Raw genomic sequence first — 15,664 nt, 5'->3', positions numbered from 1 at the left:
ATTTTGAAGACATTATTTCTTTTGTGAAACAAAAAAAGGAGATGAACGGCAGAGTTACAATGAGAGTGGATGTTGACTTATTTTACCAAGCACAGACTCATGTGTTAAAATTCAAAACTTAAACATTCCTTAAACAATGGGCATGGGTTTTCAATAAGGGGCCCCTTGGGGAGGCCCTGGTGGTATTACCAGGGGTCCTCCAAATATTATTTAAATTCAAAATAGAGAGTCTGTGAGGTGCCCGCCAAAGCACATTTTATTAATAGTCTCCACTGTATTCATTACATATTTTTTAATATTAGCTTGGCTTGGTTTATGTATGTTAACATTTTAAACAATACAAAAAAATATAAACAAGTCAAATAAAATAAAATAAACAAGTAAAGCAAAAAAGTTTTAAGTAGACTATATCAAAAAGTAGCCCTCCAGATTTTTTATCCATTGTTGTAGCCCTTGCTCATAAAAAGGTTGGAGACCCCTGCATTAAAGGGTCCTTGGCCTGAAAATGGTTCCCAAACAATGCATGTGTTTTTGGCTAAAGCATCCAACAACCGTGTGGTACAATATAGTGCACATGTTGTATGAGATACGCTTACGCCAGTTTCACACCGCAAGGGTGAGCAGCGCATAAGTGGAGCGTGTTTTTTTCAATGCCCATGTTAACAAGTTAAAGCATGCACACCACACGTGTGAGCGTGCTCACGTTTAGTGACAGTGCATTGTTTGTGGTTTAAATGCTCGTGGATTGACGCAAAAAAAAAATTATTTTACCATAAAATCATGAATGTGACGGCAAGTATGTTTCAAACAGTCATGACTTTGAGCAATATAAAAGAAAGCAATGAAATATTTAAAAAACACTTTCGCCAGAAGACTGCGCTGTCATTCACTCTCTGCCCAACACTAAATGAGTCCTCATCTATCTTAATAATCTTCAGAGAAATAGATACATCAATAAATCTAAATCTTGCTTAAACTGTTAAAGGGAAACACGATCGACTGCTTCATGCGTCAATCACTGGGTGATTTTTTTATTTTATCGTAAAAAATCAGAGAAACAGATTTAATAATGTGCCATGGGGTTTTTATGTCTATAATTGTGTATCGTGTCTAAAGACGGTTTCATCGGACGCACACGCTGTGACGCAATACGCGTCTGGTCCGAACTTTACTTCTGGTTTCAGTTTTTTTAATGGTCTGACTAGTTGCTAAACTGAACGCTTGGACAAATACCTCGTCGACAATAACGAATGTTTTGGTTTCCTAGGTAATCTGCGTGTTGTTAATTTTGCTTGTTATGTAAATAAACTACATTTAAAGTACTTTGTTGTTTTTTATTCTTAGTGGACTTTACCGGAAGTTATATAATAACTTTGATAACGTTATATAAATAACACTGACCGTCAAAAAGCATATTGAAGATACATACATGCATAAATGCATGTAAAATAAAGAAAATGTGAACTTGAGATTTTTTTACTGTTCTTAAACTGCCGTTCACGCATGCGGTGAGAAACCGGGGTTATGGTGCAATTTTGTTTTCGGCAGCATAAAACATACATGACACCTTTCTTATAAGGACAAGAGCAGCTTGGACATTTGTCCTCCTAACTCTCCTTTCAAAGAACTATAATAATAATATGAAAAAAATATTTAAAAATTCAAGAGTTGTATTTTCTGCTTCCCCTTGGCTAAATGACATTCAGGACTGCCTTGCTATTACTCTATTGCAATTAGACTTAATTTTCTATAATAAGGACAACCAAAACACATTTGAATTGAAAGCAGAAAGCATGTCTCTGAATGAGCAGGATTTCTGGCTCCATTTGCATTTTATACTGCAAACAAAGACACGGATCTGTTCTTTATCAGTATATTAGGATGTCACATAATACGTCAGCTGCAAATTAGGAAAGAAGTTAATTAATCATTTCATTCACCTCCAAATATCTGCTTTATCAAATGTTTGGGCCTCTGTGTTTGGGCCATAGTGTTACACTTCTTATACTGGATTACTGACTGTGCATCTTCTAAAAAGAGGATCTTGGAGAAACTGAAATCAATATTTCAGCTTCTCTAATCAGTGTTTATTTCTAATGAGCTAACATCTTCTGAATCTGTGTCTTACCATGGCCTTTTGAGTATATACTCTTAAAATATCATAATTATTATCACTGCCTTAATATATCTTCCTGGTCTTATCCAATTATTTAACACAAGTCGCACTTTCTTTAAAACAGCTATCATTTTCTAACCATGTGGGGTATTGGATTAGATTCGCTCAAAATATCAGATAATTTATTATAACATGATAAAAATCGCCACTTAGTAGGTGTGAGCAAAAATGTACAATTTTTGGGTGTGTCCTTTTAAATGCAAATGAGCTGATATCCGCCCTAAATTGCAGTGTCGTGGTTGGATAGTGCAGATTAAGGGTCGGTATTATCCCCTTCTGACATCACAAGGGGAACCAATATTCAATGACTTAGTTTTTCACATGCTTGCATGCTTGCAGAGTTTTTACTAAAACTAAGTTACTGGGTTGATCTTTTACACATTTTCTAGGTTGATAAAAGCACTGGGGACCCAATTATAGCACTTGAACATGGAAAAAGTCAAAATTTCATGATACATCCCCTTTAAGAAAAGAGCTATTTTAGACGGTACTCCAAATTCATAATTTGGTTTTATTTAGAATATAAGATTCAGAAAGGTGCGCTAAAATCTAGTTACCCTGTTCTCATTTTAAAAGTATGCTGGTCTAAATTTGGGATCCCGTCTGTGAAAACCCAGCTAGTGTAATTTTTTTGTGATTGATTGATTGTTTTCTACATAAAATCATCCAACATGTAAAAAAAAAACATTCTGTGAAAATATAACCTTGATATCTTTAATAATACTGACTGAGTAAGTTCATGTCAAAATTAAAATTAATGAATACAAATCAAACTTTGATGCTCAAAATTTGAGATTTTTAAACTTTAGCATGGATTTCACAGATATTATAAACTAAAACAACACATGGAGCTGTCCATGGTCCTAAGCGCATAACATTCCATTCACGGAGGCTCTCCCTAAATCCCAGCAACCTACATCAAGATTTTAAAAGGTGGTCTCCATATAACACATTTCTGCAATCTAAGCAAAGTGCATCCTGACCAACATACATCAGAGATTCTGGAAGAGCCCGCACAGCTGCTCCTTCAATGCCTACTGCTCCTAGCTGAGAGGAATAAGAGGGCAATATTTCCACAGTGAAGTTTTATTTTAGTCAGCATCATTTACAGAACACTTACTGTACTAAGTGCTACTACAATCATTACTAGACTAACTATAATAACACAGTTTAAAAGTGCAATGTGTTCAATTTATTGTAAAGGGCATGAGGACTGGTTTGTCTCCTGGTCTTTAGATTATAGGCTGCTTCAGTGCACCACAAAACATTAAAATGTGACAAATGTGCCTTTCCTTGAAAGTAACACATGACAAAACACACACACACATTAGCACCAAATTTGTAATTACTGGTGGATTAATTGGACATATACTTAACGCTGCACTAAAAAGATGATATCAACACTTTGTATTCAATCTGCCTCACGAGTAAATCCAACAGGCTTCAGCAGGGAGAGTCTATTAGCAATGTCATAATAGGAGCAGATTTAATTACACCACAGATAAAATAGTTTTCAATGAGAAATGAAAAAGAAAATGTAATTCACCGCAACCTTCCTCTGGGAGAGCAGGCAAGTTAAATATATCCATTTAATTATTGCACAAATGCACACTGCACAGTCAGAGAAAAAAATGGTCAAAACACGTACCCCAGCTGTCACTGGGGCGGTACCCTTCTAATAAAAGCACAGCTTCACCTAGAGCACCTACAGATCATATTAGTATCTCAAAAGTACATATTTGTGTCAAATGTATACATATCTAGGATCTTTTTAAAGGATACATGCTGGGGTACATATTTAGACCATTTTAACAGCGTGAGAGCAGATACTGAAATGTAATGTATACAGGACTCTCATATTTATGTGATACCCTCTTATTTCTTAGCAAATTGCTTGCATCACACTTCACAAATGTAAGACTAATAGTAAAATTACCACAAATAGTTAGTTATATTAATCCATCTCCCTTTTGTATTTGAGTCCCTGCCAACTTTAGAGCTGCCTATTGATTAGTTTATGCACTCGCTGTCCCGCAAACAATAAGCATGTGTTGAATCAATATCCACACAATTAACTACTTTTCATGTCAAGCACACAGATTAATGCCTAAAATTCGTACCTTTACCAGATCCTCCAGCTCAGAAGTGTTGACACAGGCGTGCTTGGATAGGAAGTCGATTTTCTCCTTTACTATGAGGTACTTGTGCGAGCTCTCCTCAGGCTGTTCCAGGGCTTTGAACACGGTGGCTCCAATGATTAGGTACAGAACTACCAGCAAGAAGATCGCTAGTACCGTTTTCCACTTCATTACCGTGGTTAGGGTCTCACAGTCATCCGCCGAGTTAAAGACGATGGGTTTGGAGGAGAACGACAGCCGGGGTTTGGTGTTGTGCGTGGCTGATTTGGGATCTAAAAGATCAGGTGCGGCCACTGGGGAGAACAAAGGGAGAGAGAGAGGAAAGAGAGAGGGTGAGTGAGGGCAGAGTGATGGGATATAAAAGCCAGTGACTGCTGATGAACTGATAGTCGCTTTAAAGCTGCTTTACTTTCCATTTGAAATAGCCCCCATCACTTGTGTATAAACACATTTATGTTTCTCCATGGCTGTGTTAATAAATAAAAGCTGTTATGTAAGACACATACAACCGCGCGCGCGTGTGTGTGTGTTGACTGAAAATTAGCCTACCTGTAGTTTTTTTATTTATTTAAAGCACTTTAAACGACATGTGGACTAGACATTCAGGAAACGTGCCTTTCATCTGCCAGGATATTAATGTTGTTCTTTCTCACCATCCTTCCTACCTGCAGTGTTCCTGCCAAACCTTAGCAAAGCAGTGATAAAGTACGCGTGGTTCTCTCACTAGCGTCCAATATGCAGAGAGCGCGTGGAGCTGTGATCTCGCGCGAGGCTGGCAGCCAGGCACAAATGTTAGCACAAACGTGGTGCCTAAAGTTTAAATGGGTGCAAAATGCATTATGCGATGTCTATTAACGATCAATTAGACCCAATAACGCTTTAAGCTGTGCACGTGCACTTCTTATACAACGCTAGGTACTCAAGAGTATCAACTTTTTGCGCAGGTTGCAAAACAATTAACCCCAAACACACCGGGCACTTACTTTGTCAAATTTCTTCTTCTTCTTCTTGCTCCCTCTCATCAGCTGTCTTGAATGTTGTCTTCACGTGACTTTTTGTCCTCTTGTCGTTTCTCATAAACACACGAGCGCAATCTGTCTGTTCCGCGTGGCACCAAACGCATTCGCATCACTCCGTCGCTTCTTCGGGAATGGACAGTGATGGCTCGGTCCGGTTTTAAATGTCCAGTATCTGGGAATTGGTCGCTTGATTTCGTGGTTGAGTAAGCAGTGAAGTGAGAAGGGAGTGTCCGAGGGGGGCACACGCATAATTGAACGGGCTGTTCTCATCAAGGGCGCGCTCACGGTCCGGGCTCCGCTCTCGCAGGCGCGCTCGCTTTGCACGCCAGTCTACTCGTTACAATAAATAATTGCTGTGCCTGTGCATGTGCTGTGCCTGTTGATTCTTGTTCAGGTATGAGGTGTTTGGAAATAGTAATATTTCGTTTTGTTTCGTTTCGTTTTGATCATAAAATATGTTGAAAATGATGCATGTAAAAATTGAGAACTTTTAACAGCAACTGCAGCAGCAACATTTTTATTTTTAGTGCCAATTGTATTCGTACTGATCATCACCTGGCGCAATCCTGAAACAACAGCTTTCCAAAGGTCACAGAGTACACGTGGATGTTGAAGTTGTAAAAATAATGCAGTCACACATTCCTACTGCATGTCCTACATTTCTGAGATAAAATTAATTAATAATAATAATAATAGATGCATTAAACAGTATATCACACAAACAGGTCTGCAATATGCATGAATGCAATTAATGCAGAAATGTTTAAATATAATGGGCTTTTAATTAGACTGATTTCTTCAATGTGATCTTACGGAAAGTCGTGGTATAGTCACGAAAATCTTGATTATTTATTCGTGTCCATATCGAAATTCAGCTTTTTCGTGCCTTGAGCACTAATGTCTTTTTCGTGTCACTTCTATAAATAGATTTTCGACTTTCTTTTTCGTTTCATTTTATGTATTGTTTTCTCATATTTTTCCTATTTCCTATTTTTAAATCATTGTCGCTTGTCGTTAGATTTGGTGTTTGGGTTAGGATTTACTTTTATGTATTGGTTTCTACATGTTTTTCTTCCTGTCTAAAAATGTAACAGAAAGTGATTCTAACCCCAACCCCACGCAACAATGGTAAGAAAATAGGAAAAAAACAATGAGAAAACAACACATTAAATGAAACGAAAAAGAAAACTATTTATAAAAATTCGTGCGAGTGACACAAAAAAGACATTCGTGCTTAAGGCACAAAAAAAGCTGAATTTTTTTGCAATGGACACAAATAAATTCATCAAATTTTTCGTGACTGTAACACGACGTTCCGTGAGTGCATCACTTCTGCCTATAAGAAAACTCCAAGCTGGAGTTGACAAAGTTCATTTTGAGACATCCAGCTGTGTTGTTTGGAAAAAAAGACTAGATTTCGTTTCCTAAATTCAGTGTCTTCTGTTTCCTTTTTCCCTTCGCCATTGTGTTCTCACCTTGGCAGTAGCACTTTCAGTGCAGATGCTAAAATTATGGGTCCTTTAGGCAATGACAGACCTGCATTAAAGGAAAATGTGCTCTCCAAATGCCAATTCCACATCAACAAACTTCCTCCATCAGTCTCTGTTATTCACTGCTTGGTTTTAAAATCACCAAGTCAAACCCACCCATACTTCTGGACTTTTTCAAATAGATGAATGTAATGGGCAACTTTTTGGAATGTTGTGAACATGAGTCTGGCTCAGTTACAGTTTTTAACGGGGGTGGGGGGGTCTAATGGTATTTCATGCATTCTGACTTATTAAAACAGTTAAAGAGTTGGATTCCTCATGCTAAACATGGGCAAAGTTTCAAATAACATAATGATGGAGTATTTCTGTGCCGAAAGCACTTTGTCAGTGTTTGTACACATTTCTGAAGTACTGATTATTTTGCGTAACTATTGCTGGAAGTACAGTGTGCACACTTCATCGGAATAGCGCACAGACGCATTAACCTAGAGCTGACGAGAAATCATTGTCACCAAAGAATCGTGTTTTTGTTTGTGAGGGAAATTGAAGTTTGTTCAGGTTTCCAAAGAACACAGCCTTATAGGAACAGTGGATGTAGATTGTTTTAGGTGCCAGTGATTAAACATCTGGTCATGAGTCACAGGCGGTAAGTAAAACTGCATCAAATGTCTGTGACACGAACAGAGCAGTGAATAAAAAGTCAGAGATATCCAGAGATATTGGGATAATGTTTTGTGTGTGTTGCTTGCTTGCGACTGGCTCCGCCCCCGGTACACCTCCTGTAGCGCGGCTTTTTTCGGGGGTAGCGTTACAGCTGATCTGTCTTTTATAAATCTGATTAAACGGAAGACTCTTCGGAGATATGAAAGATGCAATTCTACTTTATAGGTAGGGGAGAACCGAGGCGAAAGTAACAAAGCGATTATCTCAGAGCCCTATAACTACATTTGCATTCAAAACTATGACAGCATCTTTAGCATGCAACCTTTGACAGAGCTGACATATATCATGTTAAGGGCCTGTTATAGTTGTCATAGGTCCTATGGCGTAGGTTCCGCGTTGGTTTTTATTTATAGTTCTGCGTTGTTGTCCGCGTTGACGTGCAAACACACGCGAAGACCGCTGGTACCTATGACGCAGTTTTTTACCTGACGGGAGGGGTTCTGGTGGACCAATAACAGCGCTTGCAGTCGCGTAGAACTGACGCGCTGTAAAAAAATTTGCGAGGTGCACGTCAGGCTACGCAGATCAACGCAGAGGCTACGGATAACCTACGGTGTAGAGCTTACGCACGACTATAAATTGGGCCTTAACCATGATAAGTAAATTCATAAAGCGTTCATTTATTTCTTGTAATGCGTTCTGTTTCTCGCTTCATGTGTTACAGTCAGTGTTGGTGAAAGTTACTTTTAAAAGTAATGCATTACAATATTAAGTTACTCCTCAAAAAAGTAACTAATTGCGTTACTTAGTTACTTTTCATGGAAAGTAATACTTAGGTTACTTTTAAGTTACTTTTTTTTCTTGGCTGAGGCCTTGTAGATGTTTTTATGACTGAGAAGTTTTACAGAAATTGCATATTTCCACTGTAAAAATGTCAAGTTCTGGCCTGCCATCACGCGTGCACGCATAGAGTGCGTAATTTTACGTGACCATGCTCAGTTTAATTCAGTAATTCAGTCATTTTTTTAATCAAATTAATTAAAGTGAAAAGTAACTTGCATTACTTTTTAAAAAAAGTAATTCAAATATGATTTAATGCGTTACTTTACTCGTTACTTCAAAAAAGTAATATTATTACGTAATGCATGTTACTAGTAATGCGTTACTCCCAACACTGGTAACAGTACTGATCAATCTACAGGTTATTTAGTGCTGTAACACATCCCGAAGTTTGCCTTCTCAGAGTTTTTCAAAATAAAAGTAAGTCGGGTTTAAATGTCAGGAGTTCCTATCGGAACGAAAGTAAACTGTGCCCTTTGACTCTAGTCCATTTAGTTTAATGACCAATACATAGACCTACAAAAGCTCTCATTAAACAAATGTAATGCCCTGATCCCTATAGAGAAGGATGTTTACACTGTTCTGAGCCCTAATTAATTATAAAAATGTGACTTAAGATCTTATCCCACATCAGTCCAAATTCAGTGACCGGAAATTCACCTAGGGAAACCAGCAATTAGTAATAAGCGTTTTCTAATGAATGGCCTTGTGCTTCCTAATGCATATTTGAAATATCTTGAGAGTTAAAAGGAAAGAACAGTTAGATCTTGTCTTCGTGTGTTTGTGAACGTGTGAAAGTTTATGTTTACCTACTACTGTATGGGCTGTGCTTAGATCCGAAGCCATTTCACAGCTAAGTCAAAAGGCACAGGAACTCAGGATCATACTTTTTATTTATAGCACACATCCTTCCTCTCAACCTCTGAGAATAAAATTCCAGTAAACTTTACTGAATCCAGCGTCACCTTTTATTATCCTATAATGATCATGTGTACACTTTTTGGGACAAACACCAACAAACCCTGACATATGGAAACAAACACAGACTTAGCTGATGTTTGTTGCCATTCATTGGATCAGCCTTAATGTATATATATAATTTAGTTCACATAGTGCAGTTGTTCTTAAACTGGGGGGCACGAGATGGCGCCAGGGGGGCCCCAGTTTTATAATATTTTACATCGATACATTTTTCATAAATGCTGTGTAATTAAACCTCAGAAAAAGCTTTGTTTTATGTCACAAATTTTCTTATGGGAGGGGGGGGGGCACGAAGGGACGCACCCTACAAAAGGGGGGCGCACACTTAAAAGTTTGAAAAGTTTTAATCTCATGTGTAGCTGTCTGTTTTCATGATTCGCTTCAGACCAACGTTTGAAAAAACTCTTGGGTAAAAATATCAAATTGCTGACTTAGTCAGAATCGTGACTGACAGAGAGAACATCCCTAGTCTTTGAAACTTAAACATTCCCTATTCTTTTTTGGGGGGTCCCAGGATATAAATAGAGGACAGTTTTATGATTTTAGCCAGATGGCGTTGGTCTAATCCATGTTACATAACATTTTGGGCGGCACCCCTTGACCCAGTGTGAAAACATTTAGTTGTAGCGTTTGCTGTGCACGTGAATAATCTTATGCTATGCCAAAGAAAAACACTGACGGGGTGACCATACAGTTTGGTCAATGGGAAAGTTTTCATGAGCAAACGTTGACTGGAATGAGACCGTCGGTCTGAAACAACTTTAAAACACTACACTAAAATAGGACTGGTGACAGGGAATAAAAAAGATATAAATAATGTCTTCATTTTGCCACTATGAGTAGTTTAACTTAAAATGTTATTTTCAAAATAAAAACATATTGACTTAAATATACACACTGTTTACAATACACAAAATTACTTTAGCATTGAAAGAAAATCTTTCTGTTTTGCTTAAACCATGTTAAAGCAACACCAAAGAGGTTTCTTTACCATAAAATAACGTTTCCAAAAAAGTTTTAGTCGTTCATCCACTCGAAACAGGGTGAACGGCACTTTCAAATTCGCTTTGCAGCCCTCTATCGGCCAAAACCGCACTAAAGAAGTTTCCAACCGTCGGGTCGCGGTCCTGAAGTTCGAGTGAAAACTACAAAAGCTTGCTTTACGGCAGACCTACAATCCAATCAGAGCCAGCTATGCTGCAGTATTTACGACAGTGGTAATGGACAATTCCGCTTCTAACCTGTAGGGGGAGCAAATAGCAAAAACTCTTTAGTGTTGCTTTAACAGGTTTTGAACCCCGCTGTGTTACAAGTGTGATCAATTTCAAATGTTGTACTGAAAGTGTTGACTTTTAAAAATAGGACCAAAGCTATTAAAAAATATAAACTGTAATGCTGGAGTCGATTTAGAAACTATGTGGTGAAAAATCCTGATGTGCAGAACTCTTGAGTACAGATTTTTCTTTTGAGCAGATGGATTGCAATTATGAGCACACAAACTGTTTTCTTCTCAAGGGCAATCTCTAATGGCCGGATCTGTCGACAGAAAACAAGATAGCACAAAATGAAAATTTTTATTGGTATATTTCACATGGCCATTAGGTCTAAGCAGTCACCCTGGACCACTTTAAGTGGACTTACCCAATGTACAGTACCATTTGGAAGGTTTTATAGAGGTTACTTGTGGACCATCACTTTGTCAAACAATTTAAAGAGACTTTGAAGGACAACAAAGCTCTCTAGGAAACATTTGAAAACATTTTTATTTTCCACAAGGTATTTGCTCCAGAGATAAGTTTAGTCGCTAGCAAGATAAACAAGCACAGACTGAAAGGTAACGTCGGGCCAGATGTGTAACCGTGGCAACACGCGTGCTTCTGATGAAATCGTCTATAGCAGGGGACTCCGACCTTTTTGTTAGCAAGGGCTACCACAATGGATAAAACAATATGGAGGGCTACTTTTTGATATGGTTACTCAAAACTTTTTTGTTTTACTTGCTGATTTTATTTTATTTTACTTGTTGATATGTTTTTGTATTTTTTGTATGTTAAAACTTCTTAAACTCTGCAGACCCTGTCCCGGGTCCAAAATGACGACTTATGACTACTATAAAATATTCCTTTAATATTTAATGGTCTGTCATGGACCCAGTACCCCATATTTGATACTGTTTGTAAGCTTATGCTACGTACACACCAAACGCGGGCCATCGTGTTACTCGCTCTAGATTACTCGCAGGATTTAACTTTGTCTCATACGCGTTTGAGGCATATCGCGTCACTCGCATCGCCCCGCGTGAGGATGCGTCTGATCGCGTCTTTGCATTGACTTTGTATGTAATCTACTCGCGCATATTGTTAAACTAGCGTCTGGTGTGAACCCACAGTTAGAATCTCTACTTTCTGCAGATATGCATCACTTTGACATATATTTTACTGTAAGAAAGTTAATTTACATTTGATTTACACTATCACCCCCCCAAATTTGTATATTATTTAATATTCGTATATTTCATATTTTTCAAACATGGGCAAGTCTTATATCAAATGAAAGCTCTCACTCTCAGGAATAATGCTACATCGTTATTTTTGTTCTATTATCAACACATATCCAACAATAACAATGAATACTGAGGTAAAAATTGTCTTTTGTAAACGTATGTAAAACTTGAGCGTGAACTGCCTCAGATAGCACAGATAGCCACAAATGATACACCATCTTTAAGCTTAGGTCCTACTCTAAAAATAAGTCCATTCACAGCATTTTCTGTGGTTGTGAGCATGAATAATCCCTTGCTATTTATGGTATGTGCAAAACAAAACAAAGTATTTTATATGAAAAATGTATTTTCACTCCCTTCAGTAAAATAAGAATAACTTTTGAATTCGACATGCTAAAGAGATCATTCTTTTTTTGGGTGTTTTGGTAACAACCAGAACTGTCTCCAGTCTGCTAGAGCACACAGAACCAGAGTTATCCACTTTCAAAGACAGTGTTTACAACACAAAAACAAAATTTGGTGTTTCATTGTATAAAAAACAACATAAATAACAATATTTGTCACACACAGCATGTAACTTTAAAGGATTTTCTGTAAAATGATATAAAGATATTGCATTTATTCCATGGGTGTGGGGACACTTCAAATGTTGTTTAGGTGGAAATTGAATAACTTTTGCATAGATTGCGATAGAGAAAAAATCCTTTTTCATCTGCAAGCTGATATTAGATGGAATCAAACAAAACTGTCTGCAGGTTGCTGGAGCACTGGAGCATCCAGGGCCAGAGTTATACACTTTCAAATAAAGACTTTAGAAAAAAACCCATCAAAAAGCGCCTTTTTAAATTTTTTTGTTTATTAGAGGACTGACAACACATACAACCATGGTTAGCACTTTCAACAGTATTTTATGTAATTTCAAAGTGTTTCCTGTAAAATGATACCAAACTTTTGTATGTACACCTCTGCATGTAGGTATGGGAAGCTTTTGAAATTGGGTAGGCCAAATCCAGGCTGAAATCCCTAAAATAGCATCTGTGCTTATAAACCAAGCCAAGCTAATATAAAAATATGTACTAAATAAATATTATTTATTGAGACTATTATTAATTGAGACTATTAATAGAATGTGCTTTGGCTCACAGACTTTGTGCGGGCACCACGTTGGAGACCCTTTGTCTATAGCAATGGTGATGACAAAAAATGAAAAGGAGATAACTTCTGATACACCCAACTTCTGACCAAGGGTTTGAACTGGTTCACGGAACGAAAACGAAAACCAGAAACTTTTGATGTTTTGCAAGGAACAGAAAAGAAACCAGAAACTTAAATATAAAATATATGTTCCGGAACAGAATCGTTTATTTAAAATAATGGTAACCAGTTAATACCGTTATTTTTTCCGTTCTTTGACAAGATTTCTGTGCAATTTGACTCGGTGAAGTTCCCTTCCAGTCGTCGCTGACTCATCGGAGAAATAAGAAGCTTGCCACCAGCAAGTAGCCTACTTATGCCCAAATCTCTAATGCTCAAAAACAAGAGGTAAATACTGTAGGCTACCAAGTATCTCAAAATGTTTGTTTTAATACTAATTAGTTGTGTAACGGATCACAGTTGATCCGTGATCCATTCCATACATATCACGACCCACGGTTCGGCTCGCATGCAATTCGCGGATTAATACGCATATTTAAATAGGGTGAAAGATGATTTGCACGTGTTTCAAAGGCTTGCAAACGTTAATACTTAAGTGATATTAAACAATTTAACCACAAAAAGGCGCTAAAGTGAACCATTTTCTGTACGCACAGACGCACATGCGGTTGAACATGTCCGGTCCAACTCCAATCAAACGTGATTATCCATATGCCCTTCAAAGATCACAACTCTAGATGTATAAACCTGAGAGAGAGAGTTGCGCTACTGTGTCTCATACTGTAGTCCATTAAAATACATTTGGCAAATAAAGCACTGAAAAACAACATCATTTTCACTTTATGTGGAGTGACTGTTTATGCTGGATCTTCCCGAAGCGCTGTTTGGAATTCGTCCTCCGTCTGTGTGTGTGTGCGTGATTAAGTGCACTCAACAAATGTAGTCATGTCAGAATTACAGTTATGCCGCTTACATAATGTAGCCTTTTTTAATGTTTAATGACAAGGAAAATTATGTAGACTAATAATTTAAGTTTAATGTCCTAATGATCAGCCTACTTATTTGGATGCCCCACAGCTGACATGGAACGTTATTAACCGGTTCAGGAACTTTATTTTTTTGTTCTAACTGGTTCAGGAACATCAACTTTAGGGTTGAACCGAAAACCGGAAACGTTAAAATACTGTTTCTGTTCGGAAAGAAACCAATTGGGAAACAATTCTGGTTCAAAGTCCTGCTTCTGACAAGATTTTTTGGTGGCAAGAAAGAAATGTTGAAACAAGGATATTTGTTTCTTCTATCCACGTATTAAGACATAAAAAATGGACAGAGATGTGCTGTCACCTTTATTATTGGAAGGGATAAAGAATTGGCATGTGCTGTTTTACTGTACTTGCAAACTACAGTCAATAATCAATGGTAATATGAATTAGCAAAAGAGACTCGACTGCCTTTAAACCTTCAGAGACATCAAATACGATTTGAATGTGATCTCTTTAATATCTCAAATATTTCCACTACACAGCAATGACATTCAACTAAGAGCAAATGGTCGCTTCTCATTTTATTTATCAAAAAAGCAACCTCACGTCTCTGTTCATCTCACCATTTCACAATATCCTGATTTTGCCAAGATACAAAAGTCTGCACTGAAAACTCTGCAATGAGATTTTTATTTTATCAAGGCCAAATTGTTTGAGCTATGCTGCAAACATAAATTTTTAAACTCTTCACTCTGAAAAAAATGCTGGGTTATTTTCAACCAGTTGAATTAAATTAATTGTCTTATTAATGTTTATATTTGACCCAAAAATGGGTTAAAACAACCCAGTATTGGGTTAAATACAACCCTATGACCCAATGTTTGCTTGAAAATAAACCTCTTTGACATTCACACATGATTTGGTCATGCTTGTGTGTATTTATGTATTACTGTATATGATTTAATCCCGTGCACAGTTTCTATTTTAGGCAAGTGGCTGGCAGGAATCCCAGGTGGAAGCGAGTGAGGTCGCAAGTGTTTAAATTAATTGAATATTTTACTGACCCATTACTGGGGTGAGCTTTCTATTTATAGAATGGATGGATGCTTTGGCTCAGCATCAACTGGTTTTCTCCAAAGATCTTGCTGACAGAGAGGTATGGAGTGGCATTTTAATGAGAAGCAGAAATAAAATATCAATAAGAACCTGAAACGGGCAGAGAGTTTATTTGCTCTCTCTTTCTGTGAATTGAATGTAAATAAATTAAGCCACTGCAGATTCAGAGACTGAAACAAATGTGTCTGTACATGTGCTTTGAAACATTAATATCAAAAGGAAATGTTTAAGTTTAAAACACAACTACTTTCAAATTAAATTGACTTAAGCTTTTAAAAATTAAACTTGTTTGCTTTCTTGCAGAAGAGAAACATTATCCAGGCTGAGTAAATTAAATTGATCTTTCATTTAACAATCAAACCAGTCTTCTTCATATTGAATTAGGTGACTATTTCCAGCATGGACCGACTGAGATGGATAATTATACAAATTTTAGAAAGACCAGCTGCACATGAACCACCTGATTATGAAAAAATACAACATATTTTACCAAAACGCTTTACCTTTGGCCGTTTGAATATTTTTGTTCTTAGCATAAGATCTAAGATGCAGGCAACGACGAACCATTCAAGGGAGACTGAATCATCAAGGGAGGCTGAT

General features: G+C 37.3%; 1 protein-coding gene across 3 annotated transcripts in view; it reads right to left on the bottom strand.

Annotated features, from left to right (window-relative positions):
* The window catches only part of kcnk2a (potassium channel, subfamily K, member 2a), a 46,031-nt gene extending 40,349 nt beyond the window's left edge, over positions 1-5,682 (bottom strand). The window contains exons 1-2 of one of the 3 annotated variants that reach the window (XM_055172195.2): positions 5,298-5,682; positions 4,297-4,607 (exon numbers count right to left, since the gene is read on the bottom strand). In XM_055172195.2, coding sequence (XP_055028170.1) covers positions 4,297-4,607; position 5,298 — 312 coding nt within the window. In that variant the 5' untranslated portion in view covers positions 5,299-5,682. Of the gene's footprint in view, positions 1-4,296; positions 4,608-4,863; positions 5,224-5,297 lie in introns of those variants that run through there. The other 2 variants (XM_055172197.2, XM_055172196.2) reach the window with 2 other exon arrangements.
* Between the last annotated feature and the right edge of the window lie 9,982 nt (positions 5,683-15,664).

This window comes from Misgurnus anguillicaudatus, chromosome 7, assembly GCF_027580225.2.
Source record: "Misgurnus anguillicaudatus chromosome 7, ASM2758022v2, whole genome shotgun sequence".
Classification (NCBI taxonomy): Eukaryota; Metazoa; Chordata; class Actinopteri; order Cypriniformes; family Cobitidae; genus Misgurnus; species Misgurnus anguillicaudatus.
Note: the sequence above shows the minus strand (reverse complement) of the source record. Positions and strands in the feature narration are given on the sequence as shown.